At 43.2% G+C, this 22,358-nt stretch overlaps 1 protein-coding gene and 1 pseudogene across 7 annotated transcripts in view; one reads left to right on the top strand and one right to left on the bottom strand.

The window, feature by feature from the left end:
• PLXNA1 (plexin A1) overlaps positions 1-22,358 on the bottom strand; it is a 299,945-nt gene that overhangs the window by 87,194 nt on the left and 190,393 nt on the right. For all 6 annotated transcript variants that reach the window (XM_083489159.1, XM_083489158.1, XM_083489156.1 and 3 more), the window contains exon 10: positions 12,468-12,668. In XM_083489159.1, the coding sequence (XP_083345285.1) occupies positions 12,468-12,668 (201 nt within the window). The remainder of the gene's footprint in view (positions 1-12,467; positions 12,669-22,358) is intronic.
• LOC310700203 (mitochondrial inner membrane protease ATP23 homolog) lies at positions 13,801-14,881 on the top strand (annotated as a pseudogene). Its single transcript has one exon. The product of its transcript is annotated as a mitochondrial inner membrane protease ATP23 homolog (transcript).

The following is a 22,358-nucleotide window of genomic DNA, read 5'->3' as shown; positions in this document are numbered from 1 at the left end:
GCTACAGATCCCTGACCTCAAGACTTGGCCGCACTCCAATTATTTTCATTTAAGCTGTATTTATTTGTTGTTGACAGATACCCAGATGGATCCTGTGCATGCCTTGAAAGCTCAAAAAGGATTTGTTTTTACTTTCCGTAATACATATATTTAGATTACAACACTCTGCAATTACGCACCACAGAAATTTACACAGTAACTAATCAACACTCCCACCTGCCCTCTCGCAGCCTTCATTGGAGAATGTGAGAAGCGAATTTATTTTATAATCCTCATTTTACACACGAGGGAGTTGCAACAACAATAACAATATACGCAAAGTGAGCGGTCCAAACACAGGCCTTTGTCACAACGAACACTGAGATGTGCATGGATTTCTGCTCTGTGTGCTCACAACAGGCCATTTTGCCTCAACTGAAAGAATCAGCTGTAAAAGCAGGACAAGCCACCTTCAGTGCAATTATTTTATATAAAATGGGTTTCCAAGAAGTGGCCTGAAGAAGGCTGGGTAATCATATAGCAGTGGCTTGTCTTATTTTCATCTGCTAAAATGAATTAAATGGGGGGGGGGTATCTCAAATAACTTTCTTGGCATTGTTTTTCTCTTCATCAAATTGCTGAATGGCCAAAAGTGTGCAATGGTCAGGCAAATTTGGGGCAGGACCAAATTTGGGGCACGTAAAGCGTATCTTTTGCATGCAAATGAGAGAAGATTCAGTCCCTTGGCATCTCTGATTTACTAGCAGATTACGTGGAAGATCCCTGCTTGAGGCTTTGGAGAGCCGCTGATAGTAAGAGTAGATCAAACTGGACTAAATGGATTGAACGGTCCTATATTAACTGGAGATGCCAGAAACTAAACATGGGTCCTTCTGTGTACAAAACAGCTTCTCTACCACTGAACTCTGGTCCCTCTGATCTTCATTCAAGATTTTATGGTGGTTTACAAAATTTAAAAGCAACCTCCAGAAAGCTGGCAACATATTAATACAATACAGTAAGATTAAAATTAATCAATGGCCATCTTTGGACAATCAGATCCTGGTTTAGCAAGTGAGGATATGCATGAGTTCCATGAACCTGCACCCTCTGAACCCTGCATTGGTTATCCTTTCACCCATGTGCGGAAACAAGCCAGGAGGCTGCAGCTAACCTTCATTTCCTGTTTCATGCAAGCCAGGAAACTGTGATCAATGGCTTCCAAACAAGCCAGGGTTCACAAGCCAACTTTCAGCAATGGCTTCACAACCTGGTCTGTTTGGAAACCTTTGTGTAGAAAAGTCAGTCTCCTGCCCCTCTATTTTCTCTGAGTGAAGCTAGCATGTGGTTCCTATCAGTTATTCAGCTCTCTCGGATAAAGGTTAGGATATCTGAAAGAAAGATAGGAGATCCCAAGCAACGCTTTATACCTGAGATGGCCCAGCTTCCACTGCTCCCGCCCTGGGAATGTCTAGCATTCTTCACACCCCGATGCGTGTCAAAACTCTTCTTCCCTGTGAAACACAGCATTGGCTCCCACGGGTCAGAAGGCGGGATCCAACACAGGATGAGAGAGTCCATAAAAACTGAGCTGCCTTATGCAGCTCTGTCTCCCCACCCCACCCTTCATCAAGGTCCAAATTTTGTCTTCCATATTTCAAAAATAGAGCATAATAGTATCTCCACAAGCAGCAATCTACACAGAGGTTATAACATGCCTAAACCATGTAGTCATGCAGACTTCCCATGTGGCTATACATAGTAAGAGGCTGACAAAACATGAGTGGCACTCTGTCATTTCACTTAGCAGCAAAAAGGACTTTATGTGGCCTCAAAATTCAACGAACCCAAGGACTCAGGCACATCATAAACATTATTTAATGTTCCTACCAACTTCTTAGCCTATCCTGGCTATCCTTAATTATGAGTGGGCCAAAGTGGATACTAGCTGCCTGCCTGCTTCCATCCTTTGACATAATTTTGTCTCCGTTCTTGACGGAGAACTCCATCACCTGTTGCAAGTCTACCACAAATGCTCCTTGTTTCCAAAGTCTACACCAAATATTCAAAACAACTGATCTGTCTTTAAAAATCAGAGGAACACACATATGCAGGTGGACAGAAACTTACGCAGATGGGCACACAGCATGATAAGCAAGCAAACAGATGGATGCAGAAGGACACCCAGAGACATAGTATAGATATGGAAACACAGGCAGAGGAAGGAAAGGAGGAAGAGGATCAGAATCCAGTGCAAAAGATCCACTACAGAAGAACATAACAGGGGGAGGAAAAATAAGATGCTCATGGCATACAAATTTTCAGCATCTTCTTTATTATTAGGCAGGCTAGGCCCTGTTTCTTCAATGTGAAAGCTAAGATGCCCAAGATCTTTATACTAGGCATCCCGCCCTCCAAATTTCTGTAGTATGGAATAAACACCTCATGTTCAAACAGCGAATTCCTTGAAAGATGCTCCACTTTTACAGTGTTGTCTCCACAAGGCTCCAAATCAGTCCAGATTTAAACTCAAATGAAGGGATTTGCCTATATCCCCCCAGGATACTTTATTTGGAGTTTTTCAGACTGTTTTCTGATGAGTTTTCTCTTTACCATGTTCCACCAAAGTATCAAAAACACTTGAAACAAAACACTCAGATGGATGGTTTTGGAAACAGGTAGAGAAAGTTTCGGTCCACCCAAAGATAAAATAAATGAAATGTTTTTACTCATTCCCAATTCTCACTCTTAAGTAATGCATGCTATTCCTGACTAACAATAGTCCCTTCAATGTATTTTACTCATTTATTCTAATAGGGGGAACTCTAGCAAGACTAGTTTAGGTTAAACACGCACCCAGCTGCACCAAGGAGGGATTTGAAAAAGGTAAGCAATCTCAGCAATTCAATGGATAATTTTATCAACGCTTGCTTGGTGGACCTATTCTGAACTTTTATTTCATTCATTCAGAGAAGTACAAAACTGTAAAAATGCTCTCCATCACAGTAAGAAACTTAAGTATCTAATATTTTTGTTTATTTTTTGTCAGTCCCATATCCAGAGTGTATGCAATGGCTAAAGAGAAAGGCTCTCAACAAGGAATACGGCCTGTCCGCTAATCTCATAGACTCATAAACAACCATGTTACAGTGGGAACATCCACCTTGAACGTATATACTCACACAATCAGCTTCCAACTTCATTTCCCTAGGCTGTTTTCTGCACGAATAGTACAGTTGCAACCGTGTCCTATTTTTCTATAGTTGATGACCTCAATGCCTTCCCAGCACTATAGGGAGGGCAGTAATGTGCATCATGTCTCGCCGGGGCTCAACTGCAATTCATCATTATTTTATCTGCTAGAATTTAATTGGATCCTATCAAACTCTCCTGATACTCCCTTTTCACTTTAAACACTGCTGCAGGAAAGATAAATGTCGGTGCTGCTTGGAGAGAGAGAGAGGCTCTCCCCTCCACCAACGTTTCTGGATTTGTAAGATCCAGTGCTATTTCCCTCTCTGTGCCTGGCTAATGCTTTTACACACACACACACACACACACACACACACACACACACACACTCTGTAGGTGTGCAGTGCTCATAAAAGGGCCTTGTGTATATGATTTATGGGGCCCTGTAAATGTACTCAAGGCCCAGTAAAATACCAGTGTGTGCGTGTGTGTGTGTGTGTGTGTATGTACACGTGCACAAACACACACACATACCAGGGCTTGACATCTGCTTTGATTTTACATCTGCTCTCTCCCTGCCTAGCATTTATGTTTCTCCATCACCGCCTGTAACTCAGCCTCCCTCCCTTATAAATTTGCCTAATTCTAAAACTATACATCTCCCAAGTTCAGCATATTTAGAGCCTCAGGTTTTTATGCAGCCATAATGAGATCCCTTAGACTCAGGTCCAAAATGAACAGAAGCAAAGTTTTTAATTGAATATTTATTGGATGTTTAATTTATACTTGTATATTTAATATATATTATTTTATATTCATAGGCCTTTGGGATGTAAAATGCTTGGCTGCTGTGAAGAATGGAAGTTCTAGGGTGTGTGTGTTTTTTAGCTACGCAGTATATTTTAGTATGTTTTAAAATTACCTTTATTGTGTGTTAATGGTTGTAAACACCCTTGAGAACCTTGCTTGTTTATAGGTTAAAAGGTACAGTTTGCATTTTTAAATGCATAAATAAAAAATGTATGTCATAATCTCTTGGGTGCCTTGCTCTTATACCTTGTGAAACACTAAAAGGACAAGAGAGCCCAAGCTCATCCCTCTGACTCAGCATGCCACCAGTTCCTCCAGCAAAACAAAATAACTTAGGCATATTAAAAGAAGAAGAAAGATCCTACGGGGGCTTTGAGATCCTCTGGGAAGGCTTTTCTATGGGTTCCTCCACCTCTACAGACACATTAGGTGAGGTCACAAGAGGGGGCCTTCTCAGTGGCTACTCCCTGATAGTGACACCAGCCCAGCGTCTCTCCACCTTCCTTTCGCCAGACAGGCAAATAGATCTTTTGTCCAGACAGGCCTTTGGCCACAAGAGGGTCTTCTGAGAGTGGTGGTGTACATTTTCTTTTTCTCTCTTGTCGTTCTGCTATTTACCGGTAATAGCTTTCAGTGTTGCTTTTAATAGGACTGCTTTTAATAGGCATAGGCATAGGCATTTAATTAAAATGTTTTAATACATGCTGTGAACTGCACTGGGTCCTGCTCTGGGATAAAGGAGGGATATAAAATAAAAATAAATAAATACATTTCTGGCAAACAGCAACTTTCCCTCCAAGGCTATACCCATACTAGGACAGATCAGTGTAAGTGTTTTATCCCATCCCTGTAATGAAGGGTGGGGGTAACCGGTAGTCTTGCTGTGAGGTGGAGGGCTGCTGAAGAATGATAGTTTGGCAAAGCTGCTGTTGTTGTTGTTGTTATCGTCCGTCCCCCCCACACTCCCTGTATTTGCCACAATAGCAGAATTCTTAACCTCTACATCAATGAAACAATCAATCAATCTAGTTTTAGAATGTCACAAAATGGAGCCAGGAGAGTAGGTACCATTTGTCATGGAGATGTCTGGGCACTGTTCAACAGATGTTTACAGTAGCAATGAAACTGCAGTTTAAGGGGTCTCAGTCACAATGGAAGCACTGGCTGACCAGGGGGCAGGGATCACACTCACACGGCAAGGAAATATTGATACCAGAATGCTTGGGGAAGCACCGGAATTCCTCTAAGTGATATTTTCAGGGTTGGGGGCACATTGTTACAGGAGAACTTCCTGAAGAGTCAACCCAGAAGATGGTGCTGGGGGACCTCCCTTCCAGCCAAACGGCCTTTGGCTTACAAGGTTCCATTCTGTCTGCCATGTTGTTGTTGTTGTTTTTTAAAAAAACAACTACACAAAACATCTGCAAGAGATCACTTGGAGGCCTGAGGTGAGGGATCACCAATATGCAGGTGGCACGCTGCCCTGCCTCTCACTTCCAACTGCTTATCCCAGTAGGTTGTGAAACTCTTCAGCCGCTGCTCAAGAGGTGGCTTGGGGATGAATGAGAAGAAGCTTGAAGCTTAATCTAGACAAGATGGAGGTGCTGTATGTGAGGAAACTGGTAAATCTGGGGTGAGGCTTACAACTAGCCTTAGACAGGATTGCACTTCCTCTGAAGGATGAAATTCACATCTTGAGGGTCTTCATAGGGTTCTGTCTGTGGAAGCACAGCTAGAGGCACTGCTAGGAGTGACTTGTTAGCTGAGCCTGCTACCCTAGTGATCCACACACTAGTGACATACAGGTTAAACTGAATACAGCTGGGAAACTTTAACTTGGGCAGAACCCACATGTTGATGAGGATAGGACAGCTGGAGCATGTAACACTGATTTTGTACTAGTTGAACTGGTTGCCAGTCTGTACTGTGCTGGGTTTGGAGCTTTAAAGCCCTAGAACAGTCATCCTCAGCTTGGTACATGGCAGATGTTGGAGAACTCCAACTAGTCAGCATGGTCAGTGCCCAGGGATGGTGTCTTATAATACAAAATATCTGGAGGGCATCAAGGTTAAAGAAAGATGTCTAAGACAGCTAATAGTCAGTAGACAAATGCTTTTTTTAATAGTCATCTAAGCTGGCTAGTTTTCCCCACATATTGTGGAGGAGAACTCCATCCGAGACTTCCATAACTGTATAGTCTTGACTCAAAGGGCTGCAGCACACGCTACATTCACAAGCATACACAAAGACGCGCCTGATAAAAATCTGTCCCGCTTTTGTTACCATAAAGTAGAAACATAGGGTACGGATAAAAAGCTGTTTTCTAAGTTTCATGTCACCTTGCAAAGTTAACCAACTTTGAAAAGTGTGAAGCAATACAATGAAACCAGATGGAGTGGGGGGGGGGAGCAAGAGAATAGAGAAAATTTTGGAGAAGTGTGAACATGAAGCCTTTAAAACTGCCTGGCTAGTTGCCTTTAAATGTTAAGAACACTTGTGTCCCTTCTAGGTGTGAACAGATTCTTGAATTAGAAAGAGAGTTCTAGAATGGTAACTGAGTGTAAAAATGGAGTTCAGATATTGATGTCATTGAAATCTACAATTTCCAGTACCCAAACTGGAAAGAAAATAAAGATTAAAAAAAGGACTTTGATATGGGGAACATTAATATGTTAAGCAGCTGGAAAAAAATATTACAAAAATATATTGGTATTGCATTCTGCATACATAGGGAGATTTTGATAATGTAGAAGCTAAATCTGGGTCCCTGTAAATTAAATAGACGCACAAACAAAAACTGAATGTTGCAGGCAGTGCAGCTGTACTGGTAGGATCCTCTGCTGAAAGTTGAGACACATGGGGTATAGTCCCAAATATTATTGAAATTCATGGAACTTGAGTGATTAATAGTATTCTCAAGTCCCTTCCATTTCTGCAGGTCTTAAGGTCAGTTCCCATACTCCACAAACTCTACAGGTGAGCAGAAACACTAGCATTAGGCAACCACCAATCTTTTAGCAATGTGTGTTTTAGACATCAGTGATATTTAAAACATGCATTTAATCTGATTGTATTTTGCCTTGAGAAAGCTTTACGTTCCGAGAGGCAGCATATAACTTCTTAAAATAAGTAAACAAATAAAAACAATGGGTGCTGTTATTGCAGCAACTGCAGTCATAGGAATACCTGTGGCTATTTCTGCACACAATCACGGGCAGTGTGAATTGCCCTCAGTGCCCTAACTTTTCTTGGATTCTTCTCCCCTTGATTTGGATTCTAATTCCAATGTAGACACCAATTTGTATTGCAAAAGCTGCATTTTTTCTTTAAGACCTCTCTTTGGCTGCTTCCATTGTTAACAACATGGCACAGAATTGCTTTCTGTCTGTCCACACAGCAAGCACCTCTAGGCCAATTTTTCTATGGAGGCACCTCTATGCTGCTATCATATACATAATAAGGAGGCTTGGGGTGACTCCACTGTTTCTTATATGATGGTTCAATAGCTATAATGATGCACTTTAAGCAAAATCTACAGTAAGCCACTGGATGGAAGTACGGAACTATTCTGGTAATGCTCCAAGGCACGGCTTTCTTTGGCATCTTTTTGTCAATCGAATAGTTATGGCATTGACAGAATTCAAGTTACCTCCTGGCCTTCTAATCCTGATCCAATCTCCCTCTTATAGATGAGAATACACCCTCCCTTCATTCAGGTTTTGTGTTGCTATAGATACAGGATTCCTCTCCCACAGGCTGCATTTCAGATACAACCTTCAAGACCCATTAAGCCAGCGCTTCTGCTGCTGTTCAACCATAGCGTTTATTGTTAAACAGTGTCCTTCAGTACACAGCATCCCAAATCTCCTTAGAGAGAACTAAGCTCAATTGTGTGCTGAAGTGAAATGGGAGGGTTTAAAGAAGAGATTTGGAGAGGGAGACCCTGACCCTGAGTGCTCACGTCCTGGTAAATATAATGAGAAGGAGGATACTCAGTACCAACAGGATTCAGCTTTGGAATCGTAATTTCAAAAGCATGATGGAAATGGGCTAATATAAGGAAGAGATGAAGAAAGACATACAGGTTTACTTGTAATCTTATCTAGCTAAAAGCCAGGATCTTGAATAGTGCAGGGAGGGGGATATGGGATTAGCTACAGGTTAGAGTATTTTCTTTCTTTCTTTCTTTCTTTCTTTCTTTCTTTCTTTCTTTCTCTCTCTCTCTCTCTCTCTCTCTCTGTTTTCAAAATATTAAAAGTGTTCTTTAAAAAATTCAAATAAAAGAGGGAAAGAAGGCGGCAGCAAAGTAAAAGAGAGAGAGAGAGAAGAGAGAGAAAGGAGGCAACAGTACAAAGCTGCAAAGTGGACAAGATAGACTACAGCAGGTATCAGTGGAGAATAAATTCTCAAGTGGTAAATTTCTATCCACTATATGTGCATAAAGCTCAATCCCTATAACGAATATATCACATTATCATTCTAACACTAGCAAGTTGAGCAAAGTCAAGAAGGCTGACGACTGTGGGGCAGCAGGACATGCTGAATTTTGCAACTTTCAAATTCCCAAAATGAGGGGGGCTGAAAAGTTGTAATGTGACTTGTGAATTCAATATAAATTGGTACCTTTTAACTGTGTACTTATTTTTCTCACCAAAGAAACCCCAAGAAATTTAATACTGCAGCACGTAGGAGTCAAATAAAACAGCCGCATGATGCAGTGGTACGACTTTCCCCCTTCCTCTGTAATGCTTGCATTTTTTTATTGTCTCCACTGTTTTAATCAGTATGTTATCAAATCAAATCAAAATCAAATATCTTTAATACGGTCAGTGACCAGGAAGCAATTTATAAAATATGACATTAAGAGTAGTATTGTGCTACAAATAGCAGTAAAAATATGGCCAATTCTCAGAATTGGTGCTTATATTTATGACCAGGTTTCAAGTTTTAAGTTTTTAAAATTCAATTCAGGAGTCGCTACTGCTTATTATCGTTCCTTCGAAGTTTACAGTTTGAACTCCTTTGTAGGCATCATTGCTCGTCTTATTCTTGTTGCAATGTAACAGTACTTTGCCACGGACCTGTTAATTTTGTTAATCAGTATGTTAAGATATACTGTTTTGTTACTGTAATTGTTTTTACTGGTTGTTAACCATCCCAATAGTATATTAACTAAAGGACTGCATGAATGCTGGTGTGCGCACATGCACACAAAATAAAATAAATATTTGTGAGACAATTCCAAGACTCATGCTTGAGTTTCCAGTGGTGAAGTGCAGCTGATGTGAAACAAGATATACTAGCAGCTGTCTCCTACTCTTGAAATAGGCCAGAAATCCCCTTCCTTCCCATTTGCTTTCTCCTGAAGCAGATGAAAATGGCTCCTCTGAAGCATTTACAGTGCCTGGGAGCAAATTCTCCCACCCCCTAATCAAGACCATTTCAAGTACTGCAAGCTAGATGCGATTAGGCTGCGTATATGTTTCAGTAACAGCACTCAGATGGCCAAGAAGGTATTTTGTGTAACTGGTCTCCTGCTGTGCAAATGGCCGCTCAGTTGACCTCTGAAGAATCCTCTCCAAGCTGGCAATTGGGAGTGGCAAAAGCTGTGTTGCAAAGAAGGATGATCAACCAGCCTCTACAGACTCATTGTCATTGGGCAAGGGGCAGTCTGCCCTTACAGGCAAAGGTGAGGGAGGACTGTTCTCTCTCTCGCATCCTTCATTTCATCCATCATGGATGTTTCCTTCATTCCAGCAATTTAAGACGGGGCTATTAGCATACCCCAGCTTAGTCCTGTGGTTTTTAAACTTTCTTTTGCCTTAGCTTAAGCTTTCCCATGACAGACTGTGTGAGTTTCCTCAGGCCTAGTTCATATGTTGCCTATATAAGTGCAGAAAGAAGAATCAAGAGTGACGCATGATAATTTGGGGGATCTAAGAGTGCAATTCAACAGGTGCAAGGGTGGCAAGGAGGAGAGAAAAATATTTAGAGGCACTAGTACTTCTTCCCTGACTTCTACTGATGTGTGAATGCTCCTTCATTTGGAGGGGTATAACTTCCAATCCAAAGCATTGCATTGGCTTCCTATTTGCTTCCAAGACCAACTCAAGGTGCTGGTGCTGACTTCCAAAGCTGTAAACAATTTGGGACCCAAATATCTGAAGCAGCATGTCTACCCATCCTAGCATCCTTGTACATGAAGATCTTCAAACAAGACCCCCTTCTACAAGTAATCATTAGTTGGTTGAGTACATTGTGTAGTTTTCAAGGGACAGCGTTGATGCTCTCTGCAAGGAAGCTCTACTGATGCTGATGCTATAATCTTTTCATTGTCAGGTTAAGACATTTTTATTTACTCAGCCATTTAAAAAAATATTGTATGGCATCCTGGAATTCACTAGGTCAACAACAGGCTAGATTTTTTTTTAAAAAAATTATCCTCCTTTCTGTAAAGTATAACTTCAGTGTTCCCTTTTTTGTTGTTCTGTGTTTTCTTTCCCAGCCCAAAGATTACTTGTTCATTCTCCCCCCCCCCTTCTAGTTTAGCATTCATTTCATCATTTGATTTTTCTTGTCCTTCTGCTTCCTACTGCTTTGCCTGAGCTTCCTGGATACATAATTACATTTTTAAAAAGCCAGACAACATTTTGGATTCTACCGTCTACTGAACCATTGAGTCGCCACTGTTCCAAATTGCACTGTTTCCCCTTCAGAGGCAATATCAACTAGTATTTCTAAAGAATCTTCCTGCTAGAGTTCTCCTCTCCCCCACCCAAAACTTGCAAAGGGTTGTTGCCAGAGCATAAGAGGGAAATGGTGCTCTCCAAGATCTCTCCACCTTGGTTTGCGCCAAGAGAATCCTTGGCACGAATGGGAGGGAGGAAAGGCCCTTTTCAAGCAAACATTAGCTCTTCCATAACTCTGCAATGTCATTCATGTTGCTTAAGGGCAGAAGTTTATGGAATGCTGCTCACACCAGGCTGCAAATGAGCTTTCACAGTGCAATTGATAGAAAAGAAATGTTTAAAGGGATTAAACTGGAAGCTGGAGGAGGAGGGGCTACTCTTATGCAAATGAGTGGAGGTTGGAAGACAGCCCAGCGGGTCAGCCAAGGAATGGCATGCCTCTGCAGATGAAAGGACTATTAAGACTTTAGACCTGCTAGTCTTTAATGTTAAGAGTGCCGTGCAAATAATTCATCCATTAATGTAAGGCATGTGGAACTTCTTGAGGTTTATCAGGCAAGATCACTGATCTGGCTTGACTGCAATGAGAAACAAACTCCCCCCTCTCAACACAGTGGCTATGATAAAGTGGAAGAGGTTATCAGTGGGGACGTACATCTGGCAGGAGCAGTCAGGAAGTGCCATGGAGCCAACCAGGCTTGCAGTTTATGTGACGGTGCAGCACCAGAGTGGTGGCAAGGTCAGAGGGAACCGCTGGAGCCAATATAGCATATTCACCGGTGCTACTACACATCCAGCCCCAGCTCCACACTGTCCCGGTGAGGTGCAGAGACACCAGTCTGGGAAAGGAAACTTTGCAGCAATGCCTCATCCCATCAGCCACTCCTGACCTTTGGAGAGGCTATGGTTGCAAGACAGAATTACATAGCCAGAGCTCTGTAAGTAGTAGACAGAAGCATTTTAAAACAGATTCTGATTGTCAACCTACTATAGATTGACTAGCTGCGGAAACAGTATTGTTACGGAGAATCCAGGCTAGGGATTGCACCAGCTCGTGAGGGGATGGGTGGCATCGACTGAATTAAGCAAAACAGAATGAGCAGAGGAGCAGAAATTGGGGGCGGGGTGGGGGAGAGAGAAATACAATCTGGGAAAGTGTTTGAAGATGTGGGAAGGTGTACAATGCCAGATATAAATCAGAATTGACTAAATTCTGTTTGCAAAGTTGGATCAGCCCAAGTGTGGGAGAGTAAAGAGAAGGATGGGAGTTCCTCTGGGACACAAGCAAAGCTGGCTCAGGCCTAGGCAGCTTTCTCTGGCTTTCATAAGCAAATTTCTTTGGAAATGCTCATAAAACATAGCAGAGTCCCCTTGGGTAGCTTTGGCAGAGCAGCGGAGGAAGGAGGGGATGTTGATCCTGCACAGAACAATTTCACACAGCTGAAGAGAAAGAGAAACAGGAAAAAAGGAAAGCGGATAAACACAACGGCAGAAAGAGGATCGGGACTGCTTCCAAGGCCACAGGAGCGCCATGAACACACACTTCGTACATTCCAATAAAGCAAGGAAGCAGCACGAAACAACGGGAATGACTGGGGTGCCGTTTCACCAAAGGAGCTGTGTGATGGGAGGGGAAGACCCAGAATGGACACCTTTTGTGCAGAGAGGGTAACATGTGATCTCCTCTCAGATACATGCACAGTTGAGGCCAAACATGCATAAGAGGCAAACAGGGAATTTCTGCTGCGTTTCCCCAAAGCAGCCTTCTCAAAAGATAACTATATTCCAAAGACTCACCGAAGTGTTTTGGCACTGGATGCTGGTGCTGTTAAAGCGAAGGGCAGTGACACGCTGAGATGTGCCAGGGATATGGAAGATGCACTCGTAATTGCGCTGTCCAGACTGTGGCTGTGGCAGGTTTTTGGCAGTCAAAGTGATAGGCTTCACCACACCCACAGGGATATATATCTGGGTAGATGGAAGGATCTGCGGACAGTCCTGCGAGAGAAGTGGAGGAAAAACAGTCAGCATTAAGATCTTCAAATTCAGATTGTCATGATTAGCCACTGATCATAGTCTCAAGCAGCACACAGCACAAAGACTTTACCCCACACATAAGAGTTCTGCAAGAATAAATTGAGCACTCATAAAATATGCTCCTCAACCAGGTGATAAGAATTGGCTAAAAGCTGACCTCCAATCAGATATATTCTCAATATAAGCTTCTTGCCCCTATCAATCCACCTTTGCTAATGAGTCTTCCAGTTGATTGCCCTCAGATTCTGATTTTCTAAAATCTCTGTCAATTAATCTCCTCTTCATGGCTCTATCTACCTTGCCAAAGGGAACTCATGTGCAGTACTAGACTACTATCCCAACTTCCTCAAGCCCTTTCATAGTTCCAAGCCATGGTAAGTGCTATGTTACAAGTGATCTGTCACTCAGTTTCTCCCGTCTATGTAAACATTATATTCAGACCTCAGAATAGATGTAAACAGTTCATATGCTATTATGGCTGTGTTCAGATGAACTCAAGTAAACATTAGGTATTTCTGCAGGGGTTATTCACAAAAGCCTTTCTTACTTCTGTACTGTTATTTCAGAGTCTGCATTCAGAGCATACCCAAACAGCTACATAATTCACATATAAAGAATAATAATACAGATCATAAAACAGATTAAAGCATAAAGTCCTGCCTTAAGTGAACAAAGAAGTTAGTGGAGATTGCAATATTGGTATACACCCAGTCATAATGTCATTGGGCAGGTGTGGACACCCCCCACCCATCAACAGGACCACCTGAGCCTATAGTGACAATGTTGAGTGTGGGGTCTAAAGAAGGTTTCTGTTCTCAACAAAACACACACAGAAACTCTCTTCAAATGTCTGCACTAAATTCACGAAGGTCAAAAGAAGAGCCAATGCACCCTAGCACACTGGGAGTTATGCTAACATGTCTCACGACCACAATACGCCTCTCTTCATATGAACCTGTCCATACCCAACTGAGGCCCTTCTTTGTGGGCCTCCTCCACAAGAGGTTGAGGGCGGCAGCACAAGAATGATCCTTTTGATCACTACGGTGAGTGACCTACAGTGGCCGGCGAGGCCTCCCAAGCCATGCTGTTTCTGACGTGCTTGAATGGCTGAAGGAGGCTCCTCCGAGATGCCTCCTCCAGAGCAGCCGCAGGATCTGGGGAGCTGTGGCTCCGGCGGAGAGTGGGACGATGACTTCGGGTACGGCCTGTTTCCCGAGAGGAGCCACGGAGGCGGGAAACAGCACCAGTCTATGCTCTATAAGGCCGTCTTCACCAGGAACCACAGGTGCCAGCTGATGCTGCAGATTGCCCTGGAAAGCAGTCCATATACTAAACTGCTACTTGATGCTATGAAGAATACTGGCTGCACTGTTTTCAAAAATCGACACTTCTCATGTGAAGAGTGTGATGGGTGTGTCAGTGGAGGATTCGATTCTTCAACATCACAGATTGTTCTGTGCCAAAACAATATTCATCACTAGTCTCATATGAACAGAGTGGTTGCACATGAGTTTCTTCATGCTTTTGATTACTGCCGTGCACATGTGGACTGGTTCAATAATATCAGGCATTTAGCTTGCTTGGAGATTCAAGCTGTTAATCTTAGTGGTGATTGCTCCCTCCTAAATGAAATAACCCGGTTTAAATTTGGATTGAAGCAGCATCAGCAGACCTGCGTAAAAGAGAGAGGTGTTCGCTCCATCTTGGCTGTTGGGAACATCAGCAAAGAGATGGCCGAGAAAGCTGTGGTTGAAGTCTTTGAATCGTGTTTCAATGATCACGAGCCGTTTGACAGAGTGCCTCACAGCAGAGCAGATGCAAAATATGCACATAGAGATTTCCAAAACCGTGACCGGTACTATGCAAAATTTTAGCCAAAAACTGTTAATTTCTAGCTACAACATTTGGGGACAATTTTCCAAAGGTTAATTGTGAAGATAACTGTAAGTCCACAAACAACAAAGAATATTCATGTTGTCAAATTCCTGTTCTGTGTTTTGTTTGGTGTACAAATTGGTCTAGCAGCCCCCCCCCATGTGCACATAAAAGTTTATGTGAGTATTCTACTGGAAATTAATTTTGCAAATGCTTTGGTTCTCATCCTTGGTTTAATAAATGCTGTTTCGTTAAAAAAAAAATGCTCCTTTTCTGCAGTGTCTCCCCATTTGTCAAATGTTCTCCCCAGGGAGCTTCAGCTGGCTCCTTCATTATACACTTTTAGGCGCCAGGTGAAAAGGTTCTTCTTCAACCAGGCCTTGGGCTGATTAACATCTGATGCCTTTTTAAATATGCTGTGCGAGGGATTCTTGGTTTGTTTTTATATTAGTGTGTTTTTTATATTGTATTTTTATTTTGTGAACCACCCTGAGATCTACAAATGAAGGGTGGTATACAATTACTACTACTACTACTACTACTACTACTACTACTACTACTACCACTACCACCACCACCACCACCACTACTACTACCTTTATCCCCATTTTAAGTCCTCATGCCATTCCAGATAGAGGGGAAAGGGTGTTTTGTCAGGTGAGATGGTAGCACTTCAGCAGTGAAATTCCCTTCCCCTTGTAGTGTGATTGGCATCATTGCTGCTTATTTTTCAGCACCAGGTAAAAAAGTATATGTTCACTCAAGCCTTTGTTGGGGAATGAATCAATTTGCCAGCTGTAAAGGAGTTGCTTTCTGCATTGTTGCATGATGCTTTCATTTGATGCTATCCCTGTTTTATGCGATTTTACTGTTTTGTGAAATTAATGGATATCCTTACTTTATTCTGTGACCTGCCCTGACATCAGCACTTGACGAAGGGGGGAGGGACACAAACTGAAATAATAAATAAGTAAACAAGCCCAAGCTGCAGAGCACCAAGCTGGCACATGAAGCCTTGCAAACCAAATGATAGCTCTGACTGCAGCTCTCTCAGCATGCCTGACCTAGAAAACTGGCCCTATCCTAGTGTAAAGAAATCACCTCCAGGATTTCAATGAAGCCAATAATCAATCATGATGAATTTCTCAGAGCAGCATCCAGCCCTGCTAACCGTACTCACTAGTATCTCCCATGCCTCTTTTATCTGCAAGGTCCCCACTAATCACTGGCAACCAATAGCTGCATCAGCCCCATCTCTGGAGGCAAAGGAGCATGCATGATGGAAAGGTTGCAGCTGCACCTGACAGAGGCTGGGTTTATTTGCTGACCCAGCCAAGAGCTCAGCTAGCACCTGAGTCATGGCATAACCTTCGCAGTCTCCTTCACTGAGTGGCTGTTCAGCTCCCCAGCAAAGCAGACACATAAAACTCTGTACAGCATCCCTTGCTGCTCTCAAGAGGACAACCCTGACCTCCCCAAAGCCAGGTTGCAGAGCACAGGGAGAGAATAAAAATAAACAGGACCAGAAAGAAAACAGCCCTGCCTCCCAGAAGGGTACCACTTTGGCAACAATAACCTGATGCAATCCCCAGGTGATTCAAACTGGGCCTGGGGGGGGGAAAGGCATCCCTGCTTTAAATAACAGGGAAAGGATGGAGAATAACATGTTTTGAAGCAAACAATGGTAGGATCAGAAACTTTGCTCAGGAGCCTGCAAACACATTCACCAGAGACTCCAACAGGGGGCGGACCAGCTCTTTCCCCCAGCCCAACTCACCAGTACCAATTCCAGTAAGCAAACTTGTAATAGAGGCAGGAACAGCAGAAGTGGGTGTGTCTCTTCCAGGAACAGTTTCCAACTACACAAAAACAGGACACCTCAAAGTTCTTTATGGGAGCTCATTAACCCTCGAACAATACTTGCTTTGCTCGCTGGATTAAACCACAAAGTCAAAGCAGTACAGGAGATACATACCCACACCCTGAGGTTTCAAGATTTCTTGGGATTTTGAGGTTCTAAGAAGGTGAGTTGCACTAATTCCCCCCCCCCCCCAGATTCCATGATTTCACTGACATACAGAAAATAACACCCACATAGCTCTTTGTCCTCCTTGGGAATCAAATCCGCTAATTCTGGGGCATCCTGGGCAAACAGATTAAGTGCACATGCCTAAATACCATAGCCCAAAACACAGAGTGCCTGAAAGCACACACCCAGCATGCAGATACAAAACATGGGTGCACGGCAAATGGAGGACATGAGCTAAGAGCCTCTCTCCCAAAACATGCACACATTTTGCTGACTGGCTTTTTGAGGCAGACCCTGCTCAATCCTGCTACGTCACATGTTTGGCGTCTACAGGGAGCCGTGTGTCATCCAGCAACAATTTTGCCCCGCTCAAAAACAGGAAACACCTGGTGCTAAGGAGCCTTTCCTAAAGAGTCTCATGGCTCCGCACTCGTGATGCTGGGCTGGGAGCTACACAGCAGAAATGGCTCTGACACTGGCCAGGCCTTTCCCAGCTGTTCGCTCTTCCGGAGCAGCCAATTCCAAGGACTAATGAGAACGCTCCCTTACCCATACTCCACACGTCTGTCATCTCCTTAGCCAGGTCTGCATATTTTCAGCATGTACGTTCATGGATACTACAAGCAACGGAATTTGGAACTAATTCTGAGCGCACAGGATGCCAGTCTCCAGTTCGAAAAGCAAGCTGTCAGGCCATATTATTTCAGAGATAAATAGGAAAGCCTCTACATCACATCTGCTGAGGTCTCTTCTCGGATGTCCCTCATTTTAAAGGACACCCCTGATTTAGCAAATTTGCACCTGCGTGAAACAGCTGAGAAGGCTCTGCTGTGTGCAAAAAACTAATGCACAACTTTTGGGGTCTGTGGTTAACAGAGCTCTGAGTGAACAGGAGTTTGCAAGAGAAGAACATTTTTAAAAAGTGAAAAGTGGGGTGTCCTTTTAGGGGATCATGGAAAGGTATCCTTAGGAATCGGAGTTCTCTACCCATGCTCAGCATCCCCTGTCTTTACTTTATTGCTAAATAATGCCAAACAACTCTTACATTTCTTGTCCACAATCAAAACCCTTGCCAAAATTTCTGTAAGTGAAAACATGCGAATGAGCTTAGTTAACTTGCATAATAGGCTTCTGAATACTAATATTTACTCAGAGCAGACCTAACAGACCTATGTTAGTAATGGCTATTAATGGGCCTATTTTGAGTAAATGTTAGTTAAGAACAATGCATAAAATCCATTATTCCAAAATTGTGATTGAATGATAGGAACTTTCAGACTGCAATCTTATGTAAATTTACAAGGGAGTCAACCCCAGTGAACCAATAAGAGGCTTGCTTCAGATACATGCATAGGATTGTGATCTCCACTGCTCACCTATGGGGGGAACGAGAGTAAAGGAGAGCTGAACAGACTCGGTGGTGAAATTCTCCACAGTAAGCATCTGCCTTCAAAGCACATGCTCATCTATTCAACATCAAACACTCCCCCACCCTGCCTTCAACCTCCTCAAATCATGCTTTTAATTAGGAGATCATTTTGCTATAATAGCCAATCACATTCCATTGTCATGCAAAAGTCTTTAATTTTTTTAAAAATTGAAATTTGGGAAATTCAGTACTGAACAGCAATTATTTTAAAAATTAAGAATCTGAGGAATTAGGAAATGAAGAAGAATGTTCCTGGATGACTTCACATGAGCATGTTTTAACTTTCCCACAGGCAGCAAGAAAAACCTTCCACGTACTGCTGCTTGCTATCCGTTTTTGTTCCCAGCAGAAATTTGAGAGACAATGAATGAGAAACTATTTAAAAAACGGGTTAAGAGCCTGTGTGGGCGCTGCACTAAAGGATTTTTCCATTACACCTCTCTGGCCAAAACCCACAAGACACAGACAAGCTTGCAATTTAGCCAGACCAAGGCTTGCCTAAAATAGCTCCAAGGATTAATCTAACATGCATAAACGAATAGTAGGATGCAAAGGGTAGGATGAACCTCTGGCCCCAGCCCATCCCAAAACGTAAGCAAGAGGCACTGAAAAGGGGAGTGTGTTGGCATCCTCACCACATTCAGAGGTCCCTCTTTAACCACTTCTCTTTGGAAGCCACATGAAAACAAGCTGAGTAAAAGCCAAGGCCTGTTTGTTCCACCCAGAGCAGTGGGCCAATAAGAACAGCGAGTCCAATGGAATTTTGTCTGTTCTGCTTCCCTCCAGAACCAAGAACCGCAGAGGCAGTATCCAAAGAGGAAGGAAGCAGGTTCGGAGGAGGCTTCTCCAAACATCATGCAACTGGCTGAGGAGATTAAAAATTTAACACAATGAGATGAAAATCTTCAGCTGCTGATTGCTGCATATCACACTTCTGTTAAAGACAATGGAGGTGATCAGGCTGTTACTCCCACCCCGCTGCCCACTGGGCAAGTTCAACTGAGCATGAGTAGACATAAGGTGTTCACAGCTTAAAACGCAGCTAGGTTGTGCTTTTTCTCAATTTGGATCAGAGTTGTTTTAGGGGGGGAGACACATCAAAATGCAGTATTTTTCAAGAAAAAACAGGACAGAAGCAGGATAGATGTGTGTGAACACTGCTTCCCCAACCAGCAGTGGGAGCACACTGGATGCAGAGTAAATGGGAATGTGCATACAGCCACAGTCATGCGCTGATCACTGCTTCAGTCACATAAGGTTTAGAATTACATCTGCCAAAGTTGCTTGCTTGCTATTTCTTCCCTGTGTTGAGTCTTCTTGAAAGACTTGGGCCATACATGCTGCCCCAGCTTAGAAGAAAAAGAATTCAATCACTATATATGTTCTTCCAAGCTACGTTACACCTGCTTGTTTTTGCATGCCAATATACCATTCACCTCTCCATATATCTATATATCCCAACACTTCCTCTTTTGTATGCCAGTACCCTGTGAATACAGCTATGGCCCCTTTCCTCATTCCCTGAAGGGACAGGAGCAAGGATTTGGCTTTTTCTTTTCTTTTTTAGGGGAAGGATGCCCCCAACAGCTCTTACAAACTGCTTTAAAATGTGGCACTATGCCACTCCTGCTAGCTGTGATTCCCCTTCCTGTTTTAGGTACTCCACATCCAGCAGCCAATAAATATGAACGTTCATCAACATGGGCAGAGTAAAAGAAACATAAATGCTTAATGGCATTTTCTTTTTTAAAAATGCCATTCAAGGCTAAGGGCTTTTCAAAGTCTACCACTCTCTTTCGTTTCACAGCCTTTTGGTCTAACAGTTTACAGACATTGGAGTCTCCATACTGATGTCTGCTTGTTTCTCAAGCTTACTCCTTCAGCTCTTGGGGGTACAAAGGGATGCCTTGCTTGTCTTGCTCATCCATTTCTTCCCAGGTCAACAGGATCAGGCTCACCAGCAACAGCTTCTGCCTTTAATAACAGTTGACAGAGTTTGACCCGTCGTAAATAAGATAAATCCCTCTTTCCTCCCACCTAAGCAGCCCTTGCAAAAGAAACTGTGCTGCTGGTGGCTGGGTGCTGGATGAGTAACTGCCAATCTCCCATGGTTCCTTCTCCTGGAGGGCCCAAACTCTCAGAGATGATAAAGGGTGGGGTGGAGGGGAATTAATTGTTGGTTGCTGGAAGCTCGACCTCTTCGATGTGGAGCCCGACACTCATCAGCCTGGAGGGGCTGCGAGACAGGAGTCACAGTGGGAAATGACACAGGGAGAGAAGGAAGTGAAAAATACAGCTGAGGGCACCTCCGCTATGCCAGCACTCACAGCAAAAGATTAGAGCGGGATTCATCTAATGCAACACGGGAGCTGTCAAGCTGGCTGTAGCGCAGCACAGCACAAAATGCCTTGTCCAGAGTAATCCATGAAAGCAGAGGACCCAAAACAAGCAAGTGCTAGGAGCTAATATGAGGCCGAGCCCAAAGGACATGACTGCTTCGTACTCAAAGCCAGAGGGGAATATGTGTTAGTCATGAGAATGCAGAATGGCTGGAAAGGTTTAAAATGAGATTAAAAAGTGCAAAGGAGTTTAGGGCAGACTGAAGGAGGAGGTCTGAGGAGAAAGATGAGAGATGTAGCTGCTGATACACACACCTTTTTTTAAAATTGACATAGAAGGACTCAAACCTCACTGGCAGAACTGTGAGGTTCTGCTGCAGTGAGGGGGAAAGAGTTCTGCATGTGTTCAGAGGTGCTCTTTTTATGACTGCTGGCACTCCAAGAAGGGTCTGTGGCTAAGCGTTGATGAGACCAGACTCAAACGTCTCAGAGAAAGGAAAGACGAGTACCTATGAAAAGGGGGGAACTGGCATTTATGGACCCAAAATAACTTAAATGTTTTAGCTTATCCTTGAAGGTGCTCAGCTTATAAAAAATAAGAGTTAAGGTTAAGAACTATAGTATATCTATATGACAAAAAGTTGTTTTATTTTTAAATAGAAGTATCAGGCACTGAAGAAGATTCTGTTGAAATGTCTTTAGCCAAACGGCTATTAAGGAGCATTCATTTCTATTGGTACTAATGGGCATTTGGCCTTCTTTAGATTTCTTTAGGGGTCATAACCTCTTTCCCCCCCCCCCATCTCCTTTAAATATAACAGGACAGCTGGGAAATGCTTACAAATGAGGGAAGGGCAGTTGTGGTAGCATAATGTATTCTGTAAGCCCAGAGAAAAGGGAAAGGGGGTACTTTTAGGCAGCCAGTGAAACGTGCCAAGTTACTAGAATGCAACCTTTCTCCATTTCATTCTGGTCAAGATGTTAGATCCACTGTGGAGAAACTGTGGCCTTCCATATGTGGTTTGATTACAAGCTGCCATCATCCCTGGCCATGCTGTCTGTGGTTGATGGGGGTTGGGAGTCCAGTCATATCTGGAGGGCCATGGGTTTCCCATCTCTGTGCTGAATTGAAAAGTTTTGTTTACTGGGAAGAGAAGAGGTGTTTCCTTTGCTTGAATTGCCAAGTGTGTCACCTAGATTTCTTTGTCACTTAGTGGGATCAACAAAATCCATTTTTTTAAAAAAAAACTCACTTTATAAACTGTGGGTTATAAACCTTCAACCAGCAGGTTAAACCTGGTCCTTGGAAGTCTCTCACTGGTCCTGCTTCACACACACACTGTGTTTTTGTCGGGCTAGGATGTTTCTGAATTCTGGTTGTTCCTGTTGCTTGTATGGATAGAGAGGGGTGTGTAAGTGTGTGTAGGTACTAGCCTACTACACAAAGGTAACATTTGCATCAAATGTTCCACCTACTTTTGCCTCTAGCTCCACCCACCACCACTGGAATGTGGCCCTCAAAAGGTTTCCCAGAAGCAAATGTGGCCCTTGGGCTGAAAACAGTTTCCCCACTCCTGACTTATAACGGTTCCCTCCACCAGAGTGGAGGGCAATTGCTTCCAAATGGTTTCAATCTGTATTCTGACACACACAATCTAGAAGGGCATCCTTATTTCTCTGCTGCGGCAAAAAAGAAACAGAACGGCGGCAGCGAGGTCTGCTGGCATCTTAAAGGGCAAGAGCCACAGAGTGGTATGAGCTCTCTAGGGATTAGACACAGGAGTCCTTTGTGACCCACCAAGTCCTTTTGAAGAACACAAGTCCTTTTGCATTCTGCTGACAGGGCTGAATAGCAAAATGCCTCTTAAGATACTGTGCCACTGTTTATGGTCTGTCCATAGTGCTTTCTGTGGAGGCAGACGTGGATTTTATGGTCATCTGAGCCTGCCAAGGGCACACTCATTTTCACAATAGGA

The sequence above is a fragment of the Podarcis liolepis genome (assembly GCF_965112155.1).
Source record: "Podarcis liolepis genome assembly, chromosome: 2".
Classification (NCBI taxonomy): domain Eukaryota; kingdom Metazoa; phylum Chordata; class Lepidosauria; order Squamata; family Lacertidae; genus Podarcis; species Podarcis liolepis.
This window is presented reverse-complemented; position numbering and strand designations above follow the sequence as displayed.